Raw genomic sequence first — 27,859 nt, forward strand, 5'->3', positions numbered from 1 at the left:
TTTGCCTGCACGTTTGCATAACAGAGCCTAAACTTGTAAAACTTGTAAAATGTGATTCCCATGGCTTGAGATTTATTTTACAGGTTTATGGGGGGGGTGGACTCCATCAGAATTTGCTTGTAGTCTGATGGTGTATTCTAGCAGTTTTTAAAGTTTTCATCTTGAACTAGGAATAGTGTCCCCCAGATCTTCCCATTGTTTCTTTATTTAGACCAGACATGGGCAAACTTGGCCCTCCAACTGTTTTGGGACTACAATTCCCATCATCCCTGACCACTGGTCCTGTTAGCTAGGGATGATGGGAGTTGCAGTCCAAAAGAGCTGGAGGGCCAAGTTTGGCCATGCCTGATTTAGACGTTTCTTGAGTCATTACTTTGGCAGCTCCTCTGCTATGGATTTAGTGAGAACATCACAATTTCCTGCCAGCTTATCATGGCATCCTTGTTGTTGTTTGGTCATTTAGTTGTGTCCGACTCTTCATGACCCCATGGACCAGAGCACACCAGGAACTCCTGTCTTCCACTGCCTCCCGCAGTTTGGTCAAACTCATGTTAGCAGCTTCTCATCCAACCATCTTGTCCTCTGTCATCCCCTTCTCCTCAATCTTTCCCAACATCAGGTTCTTTTCCAGACAGCTCATACAAAGTATCTACAGCAAGTGTGGAAACCTTTGGCCTTCCAGATGTTGCTGAGCTACATATCCCATAATCTGGGGCCATGCTTCCTAGGACTGGCAGTAGCTGTAGTTCATGAAGTATTTGGAGGACCAAAATTCCCCACACCTGATCTACAAAAACTGTCTGAAAGATGCATAATGCTTAGAAAAAGCATTTTATAATGGGCTTGTGGGTAAAAGGATTTGCATGGCATTCAGAAGAGTAATGATGGAATAACAAAAAGGTTAGCATTACTTACGATTTGTTTCTCTTTTTTTTTTTAAAAAAAATGGTTTTAAAGATTAAACCATGAAACCAAAGTTTCATTCCCTTCTTCCAAAGAATTCCTAGAGTGTTTACAAATGGCTTTTAAAAGCTATAATGTGGTCCTTGAGTATTTATCAGAAAATTCTTTGAGTTGTTAAGAGTCTAAAATCAATGGTATTTAGAAGTTAATGTACCGTAACTGCCTTTTAAAAAAATTACTAAAAAGGGGAAAGCCAAAATATCCACAAAGCTTTCTTAGGCACCTCAAAATGCATGTGGGGTAGTTCATCATTTGGAATATTATGATTATTTATTTATTTATTTATTTTATTTCTATATCGCCCTATATCTGAAGGTCTCAGGGCGGTTCACATTTAAAATCACTTACGTAAAATCAAAACAAAAACCAGATTCCCCCTCCCCAAAAAAAGAGCCAGCATTTTAATATCTCTGAATATCTGATCTCTTAGAACATTTAACAGGCAATTTCCATGGGTTCATTCTATTTGTAGTGCTAATTAAGAAACTTTGGTTTTGCCTGCTGATTCTCTAATGTTGACAATACTTCACAACTGTTCCAAAGCTTCTTTCCTCACATCTATTTTCCCATAATGAATTTGCTCAGCTTCTAATTTAAGAATCTTCTCTTCAGAATTACAAATCTACTTTCTGACAAGTAATTTTTGGGGATGTGTGGGTGTTTTTTTTAACAGCAACCACTGCAAGCAAATACAAATAGGAATTCAATGGAAGGTGGCATTGCAAATAAGATAATGGACAACAGACACTGGGACCTATGAATTGTACTGCATTGTAAAGGGCAACATTCTATACCCAGAAAGAAAAAGCAATGGAAAGAATGGACAGGATCAAAAAATGGGAATCAAGGCCACACAATCCTAGATATACTTTGGTATAGAAGAGGTTGGGTTCCAGCTGGAGGAGTTGTACTAAAAGGAGCCAAGAAAAGAGTCAAAATGTAAGCACTGTTAACTGGAAAAAAGCAGTTTGCCCATCGGTTGCTGTATAAACTTTACACAGATACTGCAACTTGGACAAATGGTGCTCCTTTAACTCACACATGTACCGAAAACTGTGGCCCAAGGTTTTTTTTACTGCAGATATATTATGGATAACTATCTGGTGATAAACCAGTAGCAGGTATGATTTTCTCTGATAAATAATAATGATGCTTCCTGATATGAAGCTCTCTCTTTAAAATAAGTCATGCTAACTACACATCAATTCTGATGAATAGCATTGTGGCTTTTGCATACATAGGTTCTTTAGCAATAGTATTTGTATAGTATAGTATTTCATGTCAGACAAAGACATGAAAATTGTTGCAGCTGAGATTAAACTGTATCTTACTACTGAAAGTAATGTGGAAGTAAACTGCTACTTTTTCACAGGGTAACTATTACTACAGCAACATTTCTCTTTTAAATGTCTAATGACTTGCTGGATTTCCACCTGGATTTGTAGGTGGAAAAAAATTATAGATGGAAAGAAGTTGTAATGTTTCTAGCTACTGTTTAGTACCTGACAAATCTCCCTGGTGCTATCTGTACCTTCGAATTTTTGAGGCCTTGGATAATGTATAGGAAGCCTACACAATATACCTGTGTGGAGCCTGAGGGTGGAGCCAGCAGGAACAACTTCAGCTTTCCCTCTAACAAATTATTAATTGTGTACAGTATGCCGAACAAAAGTAAAGACTAGCACTTTCCCAACTTCCTCAGTAATACCTACCTGATATTCTCAATGGCCTACTAGTTGTCAATAGATGCCCAATTTTCTCATGGCATTTGGCCAATTTGGCCTTCACATCTTCTCTTTATATGCATGTAAATCCACTGTATCCATTTCCAACCCACATCAAATCTTTATGTGCATACTGAGAAAAGATTTGACAATATGAAAGAAGTAGATGTGATTTCCATAGATTATTATGATGAATCTCAAGATCAGATATATCTAGCAGTGTACTTAAAAGATGCAGGGCACAAGCCCTGAATTAATTTGCACTCCATTCTAGATCACCCTAAATGCTTTACACTTCATTTATCTCAATCAATTCCCCAAGAGATCCTATTCCAAATAAATTCACTTTTCTCTTTAATTGCCCCCATTTATTACTTTCTAAGTGACCTCTAAATAAAATAATAAATAATCAATCAATCAATCAATCAATTTTTCTAAGTGAATAGCCTACCTGGAATCCAAAAGCACATCACAGTTCTATTTCCCTTGAGTTCACTACCTACCCAGAAACACCCAGGGCACTCAGAAAAAAGATTTGGGGCCAATACACAACATCCTAGGATATGTCCCCTACATAACTGAATATTCATACATATAAGTTAAGAAGGAACAGTTTGAATTCTTTACAACAGCAGCATCCAGACAATGTTCAGGGCAACTGCTTTGTAAAAGTAGTGCACAGTTATCTTAGCAAGAAAGGAGATGCTGCAGTGTGGTTCCTTCCCCATCACCTGGCTCCTTCAGCACTATTTATTTAAATATTTATAAACCAGGCTCTCACAGGAAATACAGCAAAATAGCACACAACAGAAAAATGTAATCTAATGACAACAGCATTGGTAAAAGCATTAGTAACATGTTGATAAAAAATGGTTGGTTCACAAAAACAATCCAGTTCAACAGAGCCTGTCTGAACTGTCTAGGATATTGTTTATGTTTTTAAAAAGCACCTAAAAGAAAGCGGAGGTGTTTTCTTCCAGACACAAGGCTTGCAACACTAAAGACTCAGGCCCTAGAAAAGCTGAACTGAACCTCTGGGGCATGGGGGAACCATGAAAATGATTTCCACTTGCTCATCTGGACTTCTTCCCCTTCTCCACACTTGCCCCATGCACTCTCCAAATATAAGCATGTGTACAGGGTGTGCCAGGTGTGCCCAGACACACATTAATGTCTTTTAAAAATGTGGCTTTGTGAGTCCCTGACCTTTTTTCAGCTGTAGTAGAGTACTAGCTACAGCATGGCAACCAGGTTACTTCTCTATGTCTTCCAATGAGATGTGCCCCACAACCTCAAGCAGGTTATGGTGCCCACCTCTATCCAAGCCATGAGTGCTAGCACAGTGAAGAGGCTGAAGGAAGATGGGATAGATGTTCCTACAAAGGTGGGAGTGTGTTTTAGTTTGCTTGCAAAGAGTCTACTGCTTGCCACCTTTTGTGGAGAGAGATCTGTGATGGTGAGGGACTGCTTTTGTGGTGTGCAAACATGGGGGCCCTGAATTGTTGCAAAACCTCAGGCAACAGAATGAGCCCTCCAAGTGGGGCCAAGGTAATTTCCCCTGAGCGCTGTTATCTCCTCTTCCACAAAGACAAATTCTCTGGCTTCACACCCTGAGGAAGTGTGCTATGCACATCTATGTCCCCAAATCTGCTCCATGGGGTTGTAAGAACTCCCAGATTTGGGGAAGCACAGGAAGAGGAGAGTGGGGGAAGTCCTGCTGACAAGTGAAAATCCTTGCACTAATGGGATGGTTACTTAGTGCTGCATTGAATACAAGCCTTTGGGCCCATGTTGTTTAGGGCCCAAAGTAGAAGCCAGGTGATTTGGCAGCACCTGTGGCTCCCATCAGTGCCAGAACTTCCTATCATACAATAAAGGTAAAGGACCCCTGACAGTTAAGTCCAGTCGCAGACGACTCTGGGGTTGTGGTGCTCATCTCGCTTTACAGGCCGAAGGAGCTGGTGTTTGTCCACAGACAGTTTTTCTGGGTCATGACTAAGCCACTTCTGGCACAACAAAACACCAAAACAGAGCAGCACATGGAAATGCCATTTAGCTTCCTGCTGGAGCAGTACCTATTTATCTACTTGCACTTTTGGGCGTGCTTTCGAACTGCTATGTTGGCAGGAGTAGGGACCGAGCAATGGGAGCTCACCCCGACACGGGGATTCGAACCGCCGACCTTCTGATCGGCAAGCCCAAGAGGCTCAGTGGTTTAGACCACAGCACCACCCGCGTCCTTATTCTACAATATAAGACAATAATTATGTGTGAAGGAATCATTTTATGGTCTGCTCCCATGTGCCCTGGACCTTCTAACATTACTGGAAAGATGTGGAGGAAACACATGCTGCAGCAGCTCTTACTTATGCTGCTGGCAGATCCTTATTCATCAAGCCAGACTTCAAATAAAACAATATTTTATCATACCTATATTGTTTTGTGCAAGTGTAATTCTTCTTGGTACTAACTGCTGGAAAGAACTATTAGAAGAACTAAGGCACCTCTTTCAACAACAGTAACTGACAACAAAATGTTGAGCATTTAGAACAGTTGGTACTTACCATGTATTCAGAACAAGAAACAAACTATGAGTAGTAAACATGTTGTCCCCTGATACTACTGGAAAAATCAGTACCTTGTTGGGAGACAGAGAACCAACAACAAAACCACAGATAAGATGTGAGCCAACAAAGAAAAAGCCTGACAGGTTCTTTGTCACTTGTGGAACTTTCAGTATCTTAACATGTTTGTGCAAGTACAAATGTTTACAAAACCCATGTGCTCATGGGTTTCCCAGATTTCTAGAGCCAAAGTGGAAGTGGCGGAGAATACAGAGAAATATATTTCCCAAACAGACATGTCAGTTTTGAATATTCTTTCTTCCCTCTTCTCTATCCTGTCTAATGAATCTAATGTAATCTGTTCTATCATTGCATTCCCTCTGTATAGGGTCCATATAACTTCTGAAAACTGTACAGTACATGTTTGTTACCAAATGTTTGTATAGCCAAAGCAAAGCACTTCAGTTTCATACCTAAGGATCCGTTCATGAACAAGTACTCTGCTTATGGCAGTCTCTTATTTCCCTATGCTCATCTCAGCTTCTCCTACGAATGAGATACAAGGCATTTATCCAATGCCTAACTTGCCATTGTCAGACATTGCCAGAAACATCCACAATATGCCTTGAGTGGTGGCTTGTGAAACTGGAAACTTTATTCACAGCAAAACAGTCAGTTGACCTTTTGCACACAATCAAGAAACAACTAATAAGGACACAAGCTTTTATAAACCAAGCAGGGATGTGCACTCTGCTTTCCACCTTGCCACAACCATCAAGGGGCAGTTTAGGCGTTTCTGCTCATTTATCAACCATATCATTATTGAGTGACCATGAGAGAAAGTTTGTTTCATGTAGTGGAGGTGATATGATGATGTGCCTGCGTGGAGAAACCTATAGCTCCCAGAGAAGGCAGGGATCTTATCTATTTAGCTAACATAATTAGTTTGCAAATTCACTGTAGGCATTTGTCACAACTCAGCTTCACATCATCTGCATTTCATGAACCACATTCCCTGCCTCCATTGACACTGGCAAGCAGGAAGTACAGCAAGTTCTTCTGCACAGGTATCAAGTACACATAAGAAGAAAAATAAAACATGTCATAAGCAAGCCAGTCATGTTCACCTGCCACAACTTTCAATGAAATAAAGCAAAAGCAAAAGAAGACAGATTCATAATCTGTTGGCTACCTTGTGCTTTACACATTTCAGGCTAATTTCCTGCTGGAACTTTTCCCTTGAAGATACAGCACGTGGATGGTTTGTAAAGTCTTTCATGCAATGAGAGATGGGGGGGGGGGAGGGATGGGATGAGAGTCTCCTGCTGAGATGTTGTGATGAATTATTAAAACTTCTTCTTAATGTTGATGTTACTCTTTAACCTCAGATCACAACACTGACAGTATAAAAAAACCAGAAAGTGCTATTGAAGCAGTGATCAATTGGAAAGGTGCACAAGTCCTGGGGTGCTTCCAATCAACAATATCAAGAAACATCTGGGGTGAAAGAGAAGGTGAATACTGTCTAGCATCTGCTACAACCACTCCCCCCCCCCCAAATCATTGATATTCATTTACTATTTGACTATCAACTATTTTTATTCCATGTTTTCCCATAGATATCAATTTATTACTTTCCAGAAGCAAAACAAAGCAAACTTTAGCAAAATTAATATTTAGTGAACTGTAACAGCACAAATAGCATACATATCCTCCTGAGTTTATGAGTATGGAAAGAAATAGATTGCAGCCTTCAAAAGCCGTAAAAGGTTTTTTTTTTCTTAGCACAATAAAATAAATTCAATAAAGTTAATGCAATTATTCATTATTAACACATCAACACTGATACAGTCAGCCAGTCCATTAGTGATGCTGGCACTGCATTTCCATAACAGTCATGTTCTGAAAAATGTCTGCCCAACAATTTCATAATGTGTACTAATAATGTGTACATTGAACAGAATGAAGTACCTATATATATAAAACAGGTCAATCTCGGGAGCCTACAGTGCCTTTACAGGCAGCATAGACACAAGCATCTGTACCCCCTCTCCCTTCCCCCTCTCCCATATCCATTCTGAAACAAGCAAACAATGCTATCACAATCACAAGTACACCAATTTCTAAATCACCTGTTTAGAATATGTACATGGCAAAAGCTTTATCCAGATATGCCAAAATCTCTTATGCATTCATGCTTATTTAAGTCCATACTTCCCTTTTGGAAGGAAAGGCTTTACACAGGAAAATGTACAAGCAACACATTAGATTCAATTCTATATTCCATTCAGAATTTATCTGAAATCTAGACACTAATTAAAACCTCAACCATTTCAAAAAAATATATTTATTACCAAGAAATCAAATATAAGCCCTGTTTGCTTTTCAGGGTTTCTGATTGACATTCCTTATAAAACTTTTATCACTTACCACCCTTCCAGTGTTTGCCTGATTTAGTCCTACTTAGCTTGCTTAGAGTTGGTCCAGAGAAGAGCAGCATCAAAATAAAAAGAAGTTCAAGCATTGTAATTTCCCTCTGTCTCTCTGATGATAACATTTCCGCAAGTTATTTTCCACAGGTCTTCTCTCCCCCACCCCTTACATCTTTACCCTCACTTTCTCCATTCAGTCTTTGCTTGGAAAGGAGTCATTAATCATTGAAAAATCAGTACACGGAGCGGCTTTGCCATTCTGAAGTAATATCTAGTGAAGTAGCCCTGAGGAACGCCACATCTCTCTGTGATCCAGCTTTTCCCACACAGAACATGCAGCTAGTGCTGCTGCTGCTGCTGTTGCTGCTGCTACTATAGGAGCTATAAAAGAATTTCGTGCTCCTCACTTTGGCTTCAGTGGGAATATATTCGTCAGCTTTCAGTGTGAGCGTGATTGAAAATGATAAAAACAGTAATGCCTGTGTCCAGCAGAACAGAGAAAAGATGTCAGGATTGTGGGGGGTGAGAGAAAGAAAAAAGAGAGAGAGAGAGAACAGATGAGAAGCAGTTGTACTGACAGCTTTAAGCTTGGCTGTCTGATCCTAATAGCCGTGCAACCAACCAAATTGCTCTTTTAAGAGTAATAAGGCTTCGGTGAAAGCTGGTGTCACTGCCACTTGGGTAGGTAACACCGGGCTTGAAAATCATCAAGAAAAACCTGCTCAAGACAACAACTGCTACGCCATAGTCCCAATTCAGAATGCTGAGGAGAATACTGTATGCACCGAGTGTGTTTAATCTCTATTGTGTGCGAGAAATTTCCTGCTTCAGACTGTATAAATGCTCAAGACTTAGCTGCATGTTAGCAGTGCTTTACTTCATTCACTGTGCATCTTTAGAAGAAGATTTAATCTTTGTTGCACTAATTATTCATAGATTTATCTGAAATATTTATGAGATGGAAAAGTACAGGCTTCTGGATTTTTTTAAAAGAAAGTAAAGAGCACACACACACACACACACACACACACACACACACACACACAATCAGACCTGTTAAAGCTATACAGCTACTAAGATTCTGGTCTGTTGGTTTTATGTTTTGATATTGCTTGTCCCTATGCTTTTATAAAACAGGTTGTGAGGTGAAAACACAGTCTGCATCCATATATTTAGGGAGAAGTTGCAGCAAAACCCCCACAAAAGATTCCTTCTCCATTTGTGGCCAAATAACCGCTCCTAGTTAATTAAGTAATAATCTTGTTTGAACTTAGCCTACCCCCCAACTCCAAAGCTTTCCAGTGGGAAAAAGTTCAAAGAACTTGAACTTTTCATAAAAGATGTTTCCGTCCCAAAAGTGTGCATGTAGTGTAGATATTTTCAATTTCACATTCCTCGGTCACACTTTTGGGATAAGTAGTTGAAAATATATAGCTATGTGGTTCTTCATGACACCCTAGAGTGGAACTAGTTGATAGGGTTGGATATAAAATTACATATTTAAAGCAGGTAGTGTGTGTCTCTGTGCATGTAAAATTAAAACCATGTTTAATTGGGGGGGGGGGAGTGCTACACACAGAGCAGTTTGCCATACTGCTCTGTGAAGTGCCTCCCCTCATGTTAAACAGCTTGCCTAGATCACCTGCTGCCCATGCTGCTTGCCATCACACTGCAGTTGGTGTAGCCACCTATTGGTGGCCACACAAACTGCTGCATAACAACAGACTTACATTTTTATTTATATAGGAAGATGCATATGTGTGCCAATTCTATTAGAAAAAATTCCTATGGATGTAAATTAGGGAAATAAAAGTGTCATGTCATTGAATAGAGAATGGGATAATAGTTTAAAATATCCAAATCATGCATCTAAAATTACGTGGCCAGCTTTTAACCAAATCTTGAAGTGGAACAGAAAGACTTCTCTCTTCCACCAAGGACATTACTTCTAATATTGCATTACAGCCATCAACGTTTTCAGATCTAGGACGTTATCTTCAGCTTACATTTTTCTACCTAGATCAGAGGTGGCTAACCCTACCCATTGCCTATATCTGTCCCCCAAAGCATTTCTATGTGGTCCTCCAAGACCTCCCAAATAGGTTTTCTGGTATTTCTAGATTTCCAAAATGTTTTCAGTCCTCAAGTTGAGTGCCACTTTTTATTTTTAAATGGGGCCTTTTTGCCTCCCAGGTAGCTCAGGGAACAGAAAGGAGAGGTTCCTGCAATAATAGCAGCACTGCAAGGTTTTATACCCCAGGAAACAGGTGGGAAGTCTGTTTCCTGTTTGCAAAGGTCTTCTTGGAGTGTTAGTGCCCAATAAGGGAGTAGAGGCCCTTTTAAAAGATAAGAAGAGAGCGTCCCTTCCTTAATTTTCCACCCCAGAAAACCATATGTGTGTCTGAATATGTGTGGCTATGTTTGTCTGAATGTGTCTGCATATGTGTGTGGCATGTGTGGTAAGTGTGTAGTTGCTGATGTTGCTGTTGTTGTTATTATTGTTTTTTATTATTATTATTATTATTATTATTATTATTATTATTATTATTAAGCCTTCAATAGAAGGCCCCAGGGTAGGTTATAGCATATAAAACCACAATGAAAACAATAACCCCATCCATAATCCAAAATCAATAATTCATACAACACATTACAGGGAAGACACCAAAATCAATTCTCCAGTTTTCAAAGGCTAGGGTAAAGAGGGGCATCTTCAGCAACTGATGAAATCTGTAAAGAGATGTCTGTAAAGACAGACACACCTCACTGTGGATGGAATTCTGAGCTGGGTGGAGAAACTCCCAGACTCCTGGTGACATCTCCCAGTGGATTAATAAAGAATCATTTTTCTTGTGTTTTTAGCATATAAGTATGTGATCTTAAGTTTGTGAATGAAAACTTGCAAGTTTCTGGATGCTTGTAGGTTTTCCTCCACTAACATTCTGATCATCAAGCACCCCTCAGTTTTGAACCTACGTTTGGTCCTACAATTCATCACTTCCTACATTCTTTGGATAGTTTGTATTTCTTCTAATCACTATGATTTCAGGACAATCACCTTCATTTCACCTGTTGTGGCAATGTGGCCACAATGAATGAAGGGAAAGGAAGGCAACATTATTTTTTCATGAGGCTAGCCATATCTTGATTTAGGGCTACCTGTGGCCTTGGCCTCAATTAAAATAAATAGTGGCTTCAGTTTGAGTAATGTGTAATACAAAAAGGATCTGAGTCTTTCCTAAAGATATATTTTTGGCCCCAATCCAGAATCTACTTATGGTGCTAAGTAAAACCAATGAGATTCCTAAGCACACAAGCCACACACAAGTTTCAGACTCACTATCCAACCCTTAGAACTGAATGCAGATAATCCAGCCTCTGGAACAGCATTGTATCTGGACAACATTTCTGCAAACCAGTGTTGGGAAAGTGTAGTTTTTTCTGCAAGTGGACTAAAGAACAGGCTGCTTCTGTTCCATGTCCAGTTTCCACTTATACCATCTAATTTTCTGTGGAGATTTACTACACAAAATTGCATTTGATTTATATGCATTTTTACTGTAAAATACATCTATTTGGACGCACATCCCCTAAAATATTAATTTTGTATGCATTCTCCCCAAAACATTTATGTATGCTTTTCTATGCATTTAGCCATAAAACCCTTGTAAAATATCCCTTTTTGAATAATCCAATAATTGCATTCTGAGCTGCATATATGATCAAGAACTGTGAATTTGGTTGGTATGCCTTAAACTCTCCCATCCCTACAGTGGGTAGGATGATGGTGGATAATTTTCTCTCACCTGTCATTTTCCCCTCCCAATTGCTTCAAGTTGCTTTCTTTCTATCCTCTACATGTCAGAGTTCCCACATAGGCTTTACCTTTTCAGCATGAGCATTGAAATAGGTAGGGAGGCAGGGCATGCCAGTTTACTGCCTCACAGCTTACTATTTGAGCAACTGTGGCATCAACCCAGTGGCGGAGCTTCATGCTCCAGCACCGGGGGGCAGCCAGCAGGCGGGGCAGGGCTGGTGAATATTAGAAGAGCAACAAAACCAAGTAGCAAGCAATGAAGAATATTTAAAGATTTTCATTTGAGATTACTCAGGTCATGCCCATTCAGGTACAAACCCCATGGGTATGTAAGTTCCACTTTTCTAGTGCATTGAGATTTTATACTCTATATCTCTGATTAAATATTCATATTGAATATAGCATGCAGATAAAACTAATCTGAATAGGAGTATGAGGGGGAAAACCACTAACACCCCAATTTCTATATCAGATTGTCTGCCATCAGTATTTTCATTTCAACCTACCAGCTGCTGAATTTCTAGGTGAAAACAAAGGAACTCTTATCTGTACTTAGCAAAAAAAAAAAAAAAGGAAAAAAAAGCCTTCAAGTCTGAATAAGTAATAACCGTTAATATACAAACTGCAATAAGAATGTCCCATTGATCAATGGGTTTCTCTGAACTTGGGCTCTTTGAGCAGTCTGTTGCTTGGAAGGCTTTGCCCCATCTTAGGTGACCATTGTAAAAGACTTCACCTGCTTATGGAATTAATACATGCACATGAGATTATTGTTAATTAACACTAACACTTGTAAAGTAACTGGAAACCTTGGAAAGAAAAAAGTATTGAATGCTACAAGTAGATGTTATTACAAATTTGCACTCTACCTTTTTGATCTTCATTTTACTTTCATATTTCTTGCATTGAGGGAGCATGTTTCCTTTTTAACAGGGAGATCAAAGGCTCACCACTCTTTTTGAATGATGCACCCACAAAATATCTTTTTAAGAAGGATCCATATTGTGGCAATGATTTCAAGAACTACAATTAATTCAAGGGGGGGGGGGATGGACCAAATAAACCAAAAGCAAAATGCAAGGAAGTCAGGTAAATAATTCAGGGTGTTTCTCCTGTGAGTTTAGTTGTTCCATGCTACACAGTAAGCATGCTGTATGTGTATTACATGCTCTTCTGGAGATTTTTTGTAACCCTCAGGAATGGATTTCGCTCATATAACTCTTAATACAAACCTGGGGGTCCTGCTTATAAAGTAGGGTCAAAATCCAAAGATGTCTATTCACTTGCAGAATCTGCTTATGTAATGGGACTTCTGCTTTCTCCTCTGCATCCTACAGACAGACACACACTGCCAAAAACTGGTCCAGAAGAAGCCCCAGTTCTCCAGAAAAGGTTTTGGTGGTGCCAGGTGGGCTGCAAGTTGGCAGGAGAGGAAAAAGATGCCCCAGTGCAAGAGCAGGTGCCTCCTTGCACTGTGTTGAATCTCACTCTAGGTCTTTGGCTACCCCTTTAAAGTAAAATAGATAATAAAAAACAAAATGGATATGATTTATCCTGTGTACTTGAAATTCAGCAAGATCCAGCAGTTAGGATATCCAGGCTATCAATCAGGTTTAGGACATATAGTGCTTGAGAGGTAATCTAAATGTGAACTAAATTGTGTAGTCTTCAATTCCACTTTAAACAGACAGTAAATTATTGTGACTAGGAACCAAAGGTGAGGTGCACATAGTAGCATCTGAATGCTTATTTACAATCCACTAGCCAATAGTTAAGGGACGCGGGTGGCGCTGTGGGTGAAAGCCTCAGCGCCTAGGGCTTGCCGATCGAAAGGTCAGCGGTTCGAATCCCCGCGGCGGGGTGCGCTCCCGTTGCTCGGTCCCAGCACCTGCCAACCTAGCAGTTCAAAAGCACCCCCGGGTGCAAGTAAACGGCGTTTCCATGTGCTGCGCTGGCTCGCCAGATGCAACTTTGTCATGCTGGCCATGTGACCCGGAAGTGTCTCCGGACAGCGCTGGCCCTCGGCCTCTTAAGTGAGATGGGCACACAACCCTAGAGTCTGTCAAGACTGGCCCGTACGGGCAGGGGTACCTTTACCTTTACCTTTTAGCCAATAGTTAATTTGAGATGGTTCTTCATAAAAATAGGTCTCAAGTTAGATTCAATGTTCGTCCAAAATATAATACTTGCAGACAAGGAGTCCTCATAGTCCAAAAGGACTCCAAAAGATGCGCAATCGTGCATACACGCCCAGCACTGAACCCAAAAGTGACAAAAGACACCACAAAGCATGCCACTAAAAGGATAGAACGGGGCGGGGTGCACATACATCCTCCAACAATGTGTGTGGTGGTCAGAAATGGAACTCCCACAGAAAAATGGTCATCGACTATAGTGCAAAAGTGGTGTGCTTGTTTTACAGGCAAAATGCTTTCCATCAGCAGAATGTTGTTGCACAAGAGGATGGATAAACTGGTCGCTGGTAACTTTGTTGCACCATAGATTGCACAATTTGTTGTGCAGTGAGTTTCCGTTAGCACAGCTGCTGCAATGGGTTCATTTCTCTGTTGCATGTGAAAACCTAGCTAGCCCAAGAATCCTCGGACAAAAAATGTTGGACACAGCCCTATATGTGTATTCTGATTCCCATTTCCATTTCCATTGATAGTACCTGCATGCTATGAAATATATGTCCCAAAGCAACAGGCCAGCCTTCCCCAACCTCATGCTCTCTACAGGTTTCAGAATGCAGCTCCCATCATCCTTAACCATTGGCCACAATGGCTGGAGCTGATGCAAGGTGTTGGCCAACAACCTTTGCAGGGTAAGAAATTTGGGGATACTGAAACAGATTTCATGAACCCCTCTCTCTGATTCACCTACAAAAGCAGCCTTATAAGCAGCTTTGTGTCTGGCAGTTTGTTTGCCTGTTTGGGTTTTTTCGCTTCATGTCTTCTTTTCTGCCCTTGCATACTGCATAACCTTTCTTCAGTCTGGAAGGATGCTGTAAGTTATAAAACTCTCTTCTAAAATTCAATGACCCACAAAGGCCTACAATTACTTTCTCTTACAGACTTTTGCACATTCCGTTCTCCTGTCCTCCTTCCAGGCATATAACAGATTACATAAAGGGGTCATTTCCCAGCATTTACCTCCTGTATTTTCTTAAGCTCAGTTTCCTGAAAGCAATATGCCATCTCTGGGTTAGATATAGCTAGCTATCACACGGATGCAATGGACCCTAATCATTATATTATCTGAGATTTTCTATATTTATTGCATTAGTATATTACTACTGATGCATGGTATGACACTAATTTTTTTAGTTAAAAGATCAGGATTAAGCAATGAAAAATATATTACAGAAGGTGAATTTCTTAACAATTATTAGAGCATTTATTTCTCTCTGACTGCCATTTACTATCTAATCCTGTTGTCAATAAAGTATGCACTAATTGTTAGACTTGTTCAGCGGGATCCCTGATCAGGGCCTTGCATAGAAATGAATTCTCTCTACCACAAAAATGTGTTTCAAAACTTTACTGCAGAACATTCTTAAATACTAGTTACAATAAGATAAACACAAAATAACAAAGTAACTGATTGAAAACAAGCAATGAGGTTCAGTCCATTATGCATTTCAATAAACTTCCCTCTCTCTGTTCTCAGAGGGAGATCCTAAGCTTGTGCATCATTGTGGATCTACTCTGCAACTGCTGCTGCTGCTATCCATCTCCAACAAGCACACATTGGCTTTTCAAGTTTCAGCTTCCTGAAGCTCATGTTTCCAGCCAATGAGTCATTCATCAAGCAGTTTAGTTCACTGAAATGGAAAAATACTAGCCTTCACTGATGCTTTTGCCAGAGTGGAACTTCTCAGCTAAGGTAAACTTCCCTCTACAACATTTCAGATACAATGCATTCAAATACAGCATTTTATGTGCACTAAAATTATAACTTTAACAGTAACATGCCTTAATCTTTAAAGAGATCCAGAACCCCATAATCCTGGCTGAAGCCAAACAGAATTTTAGTTTGACTGTTCTGGTGTGGATTGGCCTTGGATTATAACATAAGAACTGAGAAAGGATAATGATACTTGTTAATTTAAATTTATATCTGTCAGGGTTTCCATTATCCAACAGGTTCTTGGTCACGATGAAGTCAGTGTTTGAATTCAGAGAGTTTGGGGGGGGGGGGAATCACCAAGGAAAATGCTGCTCCATAATTCAAGTTGAGTCTACGGCCTTCCAAATTTGGGTTTGTGCTCATATTGTCTTGTATTGACTCATAGTGGAATTTCACCCACTATCACCAGTTTCGAGTCCTTTCTTCCCTGTCACTTCATTCTCTTTTTCCAAACTAAACTGGCAATCATGGCAGAAAGGCCTTAGACCTCTGTCTCTCTTTTTAAGGTTTCTGCCTCCTACTCCCTCTTGCACCTAGGGTTCTGCTACAGCAGTGTTCCAGGAGGAAGTTTTCTACCAATTCTGAGTCCCTAATATCTGGTGGGGTGGACCACTTTTTTGCAATCTCAAATTATTTATCCTAAAATGGGTACATCAAGTCTTCTGACTCACTCTTTCTTAATTGCCAAATTATTTGGTGGAAGAGGTGGTGGTATCAAGTTCCAAACCCTAATATTCCTCTAAAGCTTCTCATCTGTTTTTAAGGTCATGAAATGACAGGTGCAACCTCTAGATGATTTTTGGCCAATTCATGGCTCATTTTGCATTTCAAGCATCCTCAAGGGCCAAGTACTGCTCCATCACAGTGATTGACAGTGAAGCGAATACAACTTTGACAGTCATAATTACATTCCTGTCTCTGAGGACTGCCATCAATTTGACTCATTTATGATAACTTTTGAAAATATTTTCTATACTACAGCATATAATTGTTAGCCTACTTGTACTGTCAGGTAGGGAAAATTAATCATATAAAGTTGGGAATTATAAATGCTTAGGACACCACCACCCCTGGTTTCCTTTTCTGGTATATGATGAGGGAATGTAAAAGATACAATAGAAGCTGGTCCATCAGGGGAAATGGGATGCTTAGTCTTCTTCCTCCTTTCCCTTGCTGGGTGATGCTACAGATGATGTGAGGGGGTTGACCAGTAGCCAGAGGTGCTGTACATGGACACATTTGGTGTTGGTGCTGGTTTCTTTGTGGGGAACATGGTGGTTGGAAGCTGCTGCTGTTGTGTCTTGAGCTCATCAAACATGTCATATGGCCTCAGAGTGTCTCTAATCCCATGGATTATTCTGAGGCTGCATTCCATGGAGGGGTCGACCTCTACAATCAGACCATTTGCATGCTTTATGATGTGGAAGAGTTGAGAAAATTTCTGCAGGTTCCAGCTTGCTGGCTCATGTGCCATCTTCATCCTCTTCCTCACATTCTGAACTTGATCTGACCAGTTCTTCCAGTTCTTCAATACCTATTGGCCCTCAATTAGCTATTTCACTTCTTGGATGAGGTCAACAAAGCCATCACCACCCGCTTACCTGATCATCTTCACAGTGTCCTCAACTTCAGTGCAATGCTTGGAAATCCCTTGAAATCATGCACACATCCCTTCTACAAGTTACGCCAGCGTGCACTCACTGTTTCAGGATTGATTGCATCCACTGCCAGTTTGATGTAAATGATGCAATGAGCAGTGTTGAAGGAATTGCAGAATGCCGTGAGGTCAAGATCTGGACCAGCATTCATCATGTAGATCAGGGGTGGACAGCTTCCAAGAGACTGTGATCTACTCGCAGATTTAAAAACTGGCAGTTTTAACAGTACCCCCGTTTTATTGGGGTTCAGGTCAGAGTTGTTCAGAAAGAGAAACAGCAAATCACAAAAGAATTGCTGGGGGAGGGGCGGAAACAGCCTTGGTTTTAAACTCCGGAAACTCCGGAGGGTGGGGCAGGGGGAGGAAGGGGGACAGCGATCGACAAAAACATTGCAGCTATCTACCTGTTGCTCATCCCTGATGTAGATCATACAGAAGAAAGTGAGTGTCATGTAAGCAGTATTGAAGCACTGAATAACACCTTTATCCAGAGGTTGGATGAGGGAAGATGTATTGGGGAGGGGAGGAAGGCAATCTCTGCCTCCCCATGTGCAAAGTGGAATCCCTCACTTTAAATTTTCCTTTTAGGGCATGGGAGTTGGAGATCTGTACAACAAACCTGCGTTTATTAAGTGTCCGACCACATTGCCACAGATCAGTACATTTACTTGATCCTCGGCAGCTTTGAAGCGGGGAGCATGCTTTTCAGCTTTGGCAATGTTAAGTCTGCTCAGCCATTTTATTCCAGATAAGCCCTATCTTTTCTGCACTGAAGACTTGTTCTAGAAGATATGCCTTGTTGTCCAGCAGCCACTTCAGTTGGGCAGGGAACATTTTTGTAGCCTCTTTGTCTATAGATGCATTCTCCCCTGTAATTCAGTCATTTTGAGCTGACTTTAAATTCTTTGGCAGACTGGTCCCCATCTGTGATGGAAAATTTAAAGTGGTCACAGAGCCTTTCTGGCAGAAGATGCTGCAATCCAAAGAAACACATTTTCTGCTTGGCAGGGGGTTGGACTCGATGGCCCTTGTGGTCTCTTCCAACTCTATGATTCTATGATTTCTAGTTCATATCTTCCAGCCACAAGTTCAGTACCTTATCTGTCATCACCAAAACCTTCTTCCACACTTGGCTAGTCAGTGTTGTAGTCAGTGGTGTGCTTGCTGCCACAGTCCCAAGGATCGCCTTCTCACACACCTTGATGGCATGGATGCTGGACTCGTTCCAGCCACCCTCCACTTCTTTGTTTTCTCAGCAGCTGTAGATGCCTTGCATTTTGGGGCAATTCTGCAGTCTGAAGCTTTGCCAACCACCTGTTCCACACTCCAAACCCCTCTGATGTTTTTCTGGCTTCCTTTGATCACTCTCTCCAACCACCTCTTCCACACTCCAGCCTCTACTGATGTCTCTCCAAACCCCTCTGCAAGTCTCTCTGGCCTCCTCTGCTCACTGTCTCCAACCACCTTATCCACACCCAAACACTCTCTTGAAGGCTGCTGGGATTGCTGGCCATTTTATCGTGCTCTCCTGCCACCCCCTTGCCACCATGCTTACAGTTTGCACCCCATTTTCTATTCCCCCCATGCAAGCCATTTTTGTGGCATTTCTTAAAAAAAACTATTATTCTTTTTCAGAAACGCACGCAAAGCTGTGAGAGTGTATGTTTAATAAGTGTAAGATGCAAGTTACCTATACACACACGCACACACTGAATTTGTTATACTTCCAATGAATTTGCTCACTTGTAACTGAAAAGAAGGGATGTGGGTGGCACTGTGGGTTAAACCACAGAGCCTAGGGCTTGCCGATCAGAAGGTTGGCGGTTCAAATCCCCACGATGGGGTGAGCTCCCATTGTTTGGTCCCAGCTCCTGACCACCTAGCAGTTCGAAAGCACGTCAAAGTGCAAGTAGGTAATAGGTACCGCTCCGGCGAGAAAGTAAACGGCGTTTGTGTGCGCTGCTCTGGTTTGCCAGAAGTGGCTTAGTCATGCTGGCCACATGACCCAGAAGCTGTACGCCAGCTCCCTCGGCCAGTAAAGTGAGATGAGCATCGCAACCCCACAGTCACCTGCAACTGGACTTAACCATCAGGGGTCCCTTTACCTTTAATTGAAAAGAATATCTAAGGGAAATTGGTCGTTATTTTTGAATGAATATGTGAAATGTTTTAAAGACGTTTTTCATTGCCTCATCACTTGTTGTTTGCTGCCCTGGGATCTTTTGGGAGGAAGGGTAGAATATAAATATATTAAATGTATAGATAAATAATGTTTTTTGTTCATCTGTTGCTCTTCTGGAACAGAACTACACCCACTGGTTTTTTATTATTATAAAAAGGTAACTATTTCTTTAAAGCAATGCAACTTTGAGTTTGAGTGGCTTTCAAGCATTTCAGGTTTCAGCACTGGCAGTGACAACTCAATTTCAAAAACAGGCCTGTATTGCTTGTGACCTGCACCACCCCCAAGCAGCCTCGTATTGTGACATTCCAAGTGCTGGACAACTGTGTGCTGTCACAGGCAGGCAGCAAATAAAACAGGTTGAGCTCCTTGACAGCCACCATACATGCATTGTAAACTGAATTTGGCTGTCCAAGTCGGAAATCTTATATGCCTGCAATTTTATTCTGTTTATGGCACAATGTTTCAAGAAAGTGCAACAAATGAAATTTATATGGCTTGTCAAAGACTGACGATGGAACTTTAGTTATTCTAAGAATTCTCTGTGTAGTAATTGAGCTGGTTTTGAATCAGTGTCACACCACCCTCCTTAAATCGCCCCCCCCCCCACTATAATCCCTTCAGTGTGGATTATTTCTTTCATTACATCTGGGAAATGCAAAGCATAATTCAGGTTCGAAACAGCAAATCTAGTTCATATGTTATTTGGAAGTGCATAAGCTACTGTGCTGTTTGAAATACACACACTTAAATCCAAATTCTTTTATGGAAGAAAACATCACTGGAATTTATTATGGCTGCAGTCCTATACAGTCTGAGTCTGTCTGAGTTTGCTGGGATGTCCAAAGTTCCAAGGCAAACCTGAGAAATCAGAAGCAGCTTGATTCAGTTCTGAATCTTTCAAAATCTGCCCAATTTGGCTTGGGACACAAGATTTGCCTCAGCCAAATGCAAAGCCCTGCTAAATGGCTCAGAGACCAGGGTACCTTCAATATAAGCTTCTGTTGTCATTAGATTTGATTGGCTGGTAGTTCTGTTTGTTATTTTTTGAATTGGATATTAATTTTTATTTTATATATGTAATTATTTGTAACCATTTTCATGAACTGTTTTCATTCATGCTATTGAAATACAGAATTTTGACTTAACTGATACGTCTGTGTTCAGCAGAGCTAGTTAGCATCCATCTGTCTTGGGAGACAATGGAAGAGTGTGCCTTTGGGGGTGAAGTCAAACTGTTGGAGAGTTATAGTGTCTGTTGTGGTTATAGAGACCAATATTGGAGAGACATATTTGTTTCAGCTGAAGGCTCTATATCATAGAATCACAGAGTTGGAAGGGACCAACCCCATGCAGGAATATGCAGTAGTCCCATACAGGGATCAAACCTGCAGCCTTGGCATTATCAGCACCATGCTCTAAACAACTGAACTATCAATACTAATGCAGGAGTATCATGAGTGGAGTAACCACATTATAGTCTTACAGATGAAATTCCAAACTTGCCTTTCACAGTCACTATTTAAATTCTAATATTTTAAAATTGGGATGCGGGTGGCGCTGTGGTCTAAAACCACTGAGCCTAGGGCTTGCCGATTGGAAGGTCGGCAGTTCTAATCCCCGTGATGGGGTGAGCTCCCATTGCTTGGTCCCAGTTCCTGCCAACCTAGTAGTTTGAAAGCACATCAAAGTGCAAGTAGATAAATAGGTACCGTTCCAGCGGAAAGGTAAACAGAGTTTCCGTGAGCTGCTCTGGTTTCGCCAGAAGTGGCTTAGTCATGGTGGCCACATGACCCAGAAAAACTGTCTGCAGAAAAACGTCGGCTCCCTCGGCCAGTAAAGCAAGATGAGCACTGCAACCTCAGAGTCGTTTGCGACTGGACTTAACTGTCAGGGATCCTTTACCTTTATCTTTACCTTTATACAAGCCAATGTATAAAACACACTAGCAATGTGAAGTGAGTGGATTATTAATAAATTGAGGAAAAGAGAAAACAGAACACCATCAAAAGCCCAGAAAAGGCTGCTGAGATTGTTTGCAGGATGTTTGTGTCATCAGTTGCTAGTAGAAGCAGAAGCGTTCAGGTAATATCTTCATGGGCATGGGGTTCCCAAAAAGGTACTGTCCCATTCAAAATGTCATCTTAAGTGAATGAAAGTACAAAGTAAGGCCTGGCCTGATTCTTTATGATTTTAAAGGCATGATAGCAAGAACAAGAAATGAAGCCCCTAAGCTATACGAAGAACAGTCCATCTAGGGCTTTCAAAGGTAATAACCAACATCTTTAATTGGCCTTGGAAAAAATCAGAAGCAAGTACAGATAAAGCAAAATTGGTAACTGGAGCAACTTACAGAGCGCAGTGCAGTACTCCAGTGAATAAGTTACCAAGCATGTTTAACAGTGATAAGATCAAGTGGACAACAGCAACAACCATCTAGAATGAAAATGCACCAAGTTTCATTCTAGTTAAGGTGTCTTTTTAAAGGCTTCTAGGAATTCACAACAAAAAAATTTAAAGTCATTCTGACCATGAGGCATATGATCTAGTCAATGACATGTAATTTGATATGTGGCAATCCACCACAATTTAAGAAGGATGTTGACCAGCTGGAACGTGTGCAGATGAGGGTAATCAAGGTGATCAAGGGTCTGGAAACCAAGCCTTATGAATGAGTTGAATGAGTTGAGTATGTTTAGCCTGGGAAAGAGAAGACTGAGAGTAGCTATGGTAGCCATCTTCAAATATCTAAAGGGCTGTCATGTGGAAGATGGAGCAAGCTTGTTTTCTCCTGCTCCGGAGGGTATGGCTTGAACCAAAGGCTTCAATTTACAAGAAAGGAGATTCCAACTAAACATCAGGATTAACTTTCTAAGTTCTGAGTAAGAGGTGTTTGACAGTGCAATAGATTCCATTGGAGGGTGCTGCACTTTATTTCGTTGGAGTTTTTAAATCAGAGATTGGATGGTCATCTGTTATGAATGCTTCATTTGAGATTCCTGCATTTCAGGGGGTGACTGAGATGACCCTTGGGGTCCCTTCCAGCTCTACAATTCTATGGTTCTATGAATTTCCATCATCTTTGACCATTGTCCATGTGGCTGGAGTTCAGCAACATACAAAGCGTCACTGTTTCTCTCACCCTTGGTTCATAGAATCCAGCACTCTATACACACACTATTGTTTCTTTTTTATTATAAATATCTAGTCTCCTTGAAGCAGAAAGCCAAAGTTTTCATATGGAAGTAATATCCATTGCAAATACTCTACAGATTTATACTAAACAAATATAATAAAACACATCCCTGCTACAGTGGAGTTTATGTTTTCAGTGGGATTTTAAAGTTATTGAATAACTCTGAATGTGCTGATTGAGCTAATATTCAGGTATTCAAAAGAGTGCTTTCTTTTACTTGATGGTTTTTTCTTCAGTACACTGGACTTCTGTACCAAAGGTACCACTTAATGTGACACCCATTACTACATGTCAGTTTTCAATATATCAACTAGTATTATTGAAGAAATCATTGCTTTGATACAATTTGCTCCAGACAGTGGGCCAGAGCCAAAAAGCATCACATATAGGTTAAACGTATTTTGATCTGCCTTATACATTAACAACAGAGGGAGGCTATTGTAGCTTGAGAATTGAGCATCTGCTACTGAGGAGTGGGTTGGCATCACACAACTGAAGTGTTTGCAGTATCAACTGCAGAACAGGCAAATGAATTTAGCTAAGCACAAGTACTGATAATTACCAGGAATACCATCCAGGAATGGCCAAGTTCTCATTGAGGTGGTAAATTTGAGACTGGGCTGTACTACTTGAGACTGAAGGTGGTTGTAGTCTGCACATAAGCAAATGCTGCCCAGTGCAAAAATAATTCATGAAAATAGAAAACTAGCATGTTATGGAGCAGACTCTCTAATGGACTTTCTATGCTAAGTGTGGGGTTTTTCATGCATAATTTTATAGTCTTCTATAATGTCACCTCTTACTCATTTTTCTTGCTAAACTAAAAACATCAGAGAGAGAATGAATTGCTGTGCTTCAAGTCAAAGGGCTGCTCTTTTAAAAATCCCTATTCTCCAGCTATGGGGTGGAGGGTTGCTCAGTTAGTTGAAGGAACCATATAAGGGGGTGGAGCCTTCAAGGAGCAGTCACAGTGTAAGGGACTACAACTCCCATTATCCTTTGTCATTGGTCATGCTGGCTGGAGCTGGAGTCCAAGAACGTATGGAGGGCCACAGATTGCCCATCCCTGGTACAAGTGTTCAGTCAGCACTTGGCCTTTGTTAGACCAAGTCATTTCTTCCTTGGGACCTGTCAAGTTCTAAAGGACTTGCCTCTGGCCACTCTTGTTCTCCAGATCAGGTTCATGACCTGTTAAGTGGCTGCATACACTGTGACTGTTGGCCTCTTCCTCTTACTACCAGCACTTGATGACTGCCCAACTTGCTTTTCCAGAAGGATCAAGCCCACCAGAAGACAGAAGGCCTGCACCATTCTTCTTCCATATCCACCTAAGCAGGCTGCCTGGGTGGCTGATGCATTTCAGGTAACAGCCAGATTGCATCAGTCCAGATCCTGCACGGTGCACCAATACTTTCCTGAAGTTGTATGTATCTATTAAAGCTATGGCCTGTTTCATTCCACTTGCTTCTCTCTGTGTTTCCTTCTTTTCCTGCCATGCACTGCTCTTTCCTGCAGCATGAACATTTGTAGCTCACAGAAGACAGTAAGGTTAAAATTTCAATCAGCTTGAAGCAGCTTGATGAGTGGAGATACTTTGAAAATAAGATATCAGAAGGCAACTGAGAGGGCACTACTGTAGTAGTACATAAAGAGCAGGTTTCTGGTTCAAGATTCACCAGGCCTGAAATCCATTTATTCTTTAGAGATCAGGAGCTACACCAAGGTAAATAAAGGTGGTATATAATTTGCAGGCTGTTCCTCGCCACACTTAACCAAATAGTTATGCAAAGTGCTACACCTCTATAAGTGTACAATTTGGCACAATGTGGATGATGGCTGTGAGCCCTGTAAATGCCTGAGATCATCGCTATGAAGAATATTGCACGTGGCAATTTACATTCTCATAAGCAATTTGTCTGCAAATGCAGACCTCTTGTCACCTGGCAGCAGCTTCTCTGGATCACAGCCATAAACTGAATAATCACATTACAATACTCTTTACTACTTAAAAGACACTCTCACACTATACTCACTCCATAATTGTTTACATAGATATATCAAATGCCTTGCATAGGTTGGATATCTGGGTGAAGAGTACAGCCATACTCATTTTAAAAAACTGCCTAAAACATGATGTAGCAAAATAATGTAATATCCATCACTCTGGTTTAACAGTACAGTGTAAAGGATAAGGGTGTAATCCTATGGTCCCTTGTAGAGTGTCTTAGGGGCCATTGCAGATCTTCCCCTCTGAGGATGGAAAAGAGGGGCCATGGATAGGGAGGAGTACACTCCCAGAGGCTTCCTTTTTCTACCCACAGAAACTTCCATGTTTGACTTACTTCTGTCATCAGCATTCCAATGGCAGCAGGGAGGGAAAGGGAACATGTTTGGATCCACTGTATCCACAGGATCCAATATCTTCCCATTCCTCTGACATACCTTGATAAGGGAGAGACAATACACCAGACTTGGAGCCCGCATGATTAATTTTCCCTCTAGCCACCCAACAACTTCTGTTCTGTGTGGCAACAAGGATGGGGAAGAGGACAACTACACTGATTCCTAGCTCACCTCAGACACCCACAAGCACAGTGGGAATCTATCCCATGGAAGCAACTGGTGTTTCCACCCAATGGAAGGGAATAGTGTAAAAACAAAGGTGTTCCCCCCACTCCCATAACACTTTTCTGTCTCCCCGCCTCCTGCAATCTCCAAAGCTGAGGGCAGCTTGGGTGCAGTGGATGGGGGTGGACCTTGAAGCCAGAAGATTCATATCTATAGGATTCATTAGCCCACTGCATATAGTTTTTCATTCAAGATCACAGATCTGCCAGGCATCATTAATCATGAGCAGGAGCTTTGTACATTTATAATTTTCTTTTTTTAAAAAAATATGGAGGTACATATGGACACATCACCAAATCTGAAAACATCATTGACAACTGTCTTTTGAGAAAAGAAGAAAAATTTGGTGTAATTGTATGGATTTGGCTACTGTATATCTCTCTCCTTAAATAAACTTTATTCGTTCATGAGATAAATACAGTATGCTCAAGACAAATAAATCAGAGAGTGGCCGTTTTCAGAAAGAGGATGTTGTTAAATCTGCATTGCTCTTTAATAAGTTCCAAAGATTACTGCTTAAATGCTTGAAGTCAAGCATGCATTTCAGCATGCAAAACCCAGCCACTACTTCCTTGGATGGCAATAATGAAGAAGTCATTTATGGGGGTCAGAAATAATTGTACTCACAGATCTGTTCAGCACATCCAGACTTGGCAAGTTACTACCATGTTCATATACCATGTTTCTGAACAATGCTCTTTTTTATCAAAGTATGCCATCATTTCTCATAAATATGTCATTTTAAATCTACTGTTCCTACATATAAAGATCAATTTTCATAAGCTATAAATGCAATACTTGAAAAATGATGGTGTAGGCACACTAGACAGAGTATGGACCGAAAACCCTACTGTTCAAGTAGATGACTTTTCTCTCTAAATGGTATTCAGTAATAGGGTATCATGGTAGTAGTATCTGATCAGAATACTATATAAGCTCTTCATATATTTTAGCATGCAGCAACAAGCAACATTAATTATATATTTCAGCTTCTTTATGAACGTGAGAAAGAATGAAAAAAGCCTCAAGCTGATGCCAGATTGAGAATGTATTGGATTTTTTAGAAAATACATTTTGAAATATTTATTTTGATAAGAAGTTATATGAACCTGGACACATCTAATCTATAATGTGTGCAAGAAAGATAATTTGCTGGGAAAACACATCTCCTATTTAGTCTTTTATACCATTCATATAAAATATTATACAGTAGCAAGGAATGAAAACATGATACATATTTGAGACATGTAACAAAGTCGCAACTTCATTAAAACCAAGGAAAGGCTTAAGAGAAACTTCTGCTCTGGGTACCTGAACAACATGACTCCAGCTTTGAGCACCATTTCAGGGTTTCAGCTGACCTGTGCCCATCCTCTCCTTCTCACCTTAAAGATGAGACCAGGACAACATCTGAGATCTGCATGTAGTGGCACATCGTTCAGAGAAATATCCAGGCACCAAAGTTCTGTGCTCCCTCACAATTTCCTCTCTTCACTAAGTTGGTGCCCCTTAGTGTTCACTATGACAGCTAAACTACCCTTGCCCACATCACCTGTCATGGTGACAAATTCAATTACTTAGCCAGCTACCAATCCACACCCTGGACCATCCTACCAGATCTGCAACAGGCATAGTTTGACTAAAGTATGTTGTTTAACTGAATAACTAGGTGACATGTTGTTTTTTAAATGATTCCACTCTGCCAAAGTCTCCCATGTTCAAAATTTAAAATCTGTATGATCTGATTAAAAAGAATTGAACCATGGCTACACCACAGAATTACATTTGCTGACAGACTGCACAATAGGCCAAGGACAAAGCTACCCGCAACCAAACATGATGTGAAGAAGTGTTTACGTTTAGGTTTATTAGATTTACATCACTTCCCACTGAGGGGTCCCAAAGTGATTTACAATCAAAATAAACAATACAATAATAAAATCACATAACATTATGGTGGGATGATCCCACTCAGTCATTTAATGTAGAAGTTAAACAGCTTGGATGCCCAAATCACATTGGAGATTCCAAGGAGCTGAGCAACATCCTACAAGTGCCACCTTCTGGAGATAACCATCTGAGTATGAGTGGAATCACTGCAAAACAATACTCCCTACCCCCTACGCTAAGCTCAGACTCCCCAGAGGCATACCATGATGGATGGTATCAAAAGCCACTGCGATGTCAAGAAGAATCAAAAGGCACACACTACCTCTAACCCTTTCCCAACATAAGTCATAATATAGGATGACCAAGGTGGTCTCAGTGTTAAAACTGGGCATAAACACTGATTGAAATTTATCTTGAAAATCCTCATTATGGCCCAGAGGATGTGATGGAACCCTCAGTAGCCTTCTGTGACTGAACTACATTTTGAAGATAAAATCACTTGTATCTGTAGGGACCTACACTCTATTATAGCAGGTCAATTTCTCCATGTTCTTTGGACCAGAATCTCCACGCCACACTATAAAGCTCCACTAAATGAGACACCAAAGATGCAATGGAGGCAGTGACGTAACTTTTCTTCACTGCCTTCAATGCCACAAACTAGGCTTGAGAATGAGCACACATTTATACTTGATTGCATTCATTAGGAGTTTTTGACCACTTCTACTCCAGCCATCTTCCAACCTGATACATTTTCCTTAGCTTCAGGGTATATCAGTATACCACCTGGGCCTGGCAAAGTGGAAAAGGGCATACAGTGGTGATCATGGCAACCGCCCAAGTCATTTCTCTGTTTCACAGACTAGCCAGGGCTTTGACAGAGTCACCAAACCTGTC

General features: G+C 40.8%; 1 protein-coding gene across 17 annotated transcripts in view; it reads right to left on the reverse strand.

Moving 5' to 3' along the window:
- Positions 1 to 7,823, reverse strand: part of ROBO2 (roundabout guidance receptor 2) — an 830,881-nt gene extending 823,058 nt beyond the window's left edge. For all 17 annotated transcript variants that reach the window (XM_081858429.1, XM_081858421.1, XM_081858427.1 and 14 more), the window contains exon 1: positions 7,682 to 7,823. In XM_081858429.1, the coding sequence (XP_081714555.1) occupies positions 7,682 to 7,808 (127 nt within the window). In that variant the 5' untranslated portion in view covers positions 7,809 to 7,823. The remainder of the gene's footprint in view (positions 1 to 7,681) is intronic.
- Positions 7,824 to 27,859: the final 20,036 nt, after the last annotated feature.

Source organism: Podarcis erhardii (assembly GCF_964252035.2).
Source record: "Podarcis erhardii genome assembly, chromosome: 4".
In the NCBI taxonomy this organism is placed as follows: Eukaryota; Metazoa; Chordata; class Lepidosauria; order Squamata; family Lacertidae; genus Podarcis; species Podarcis erhardii.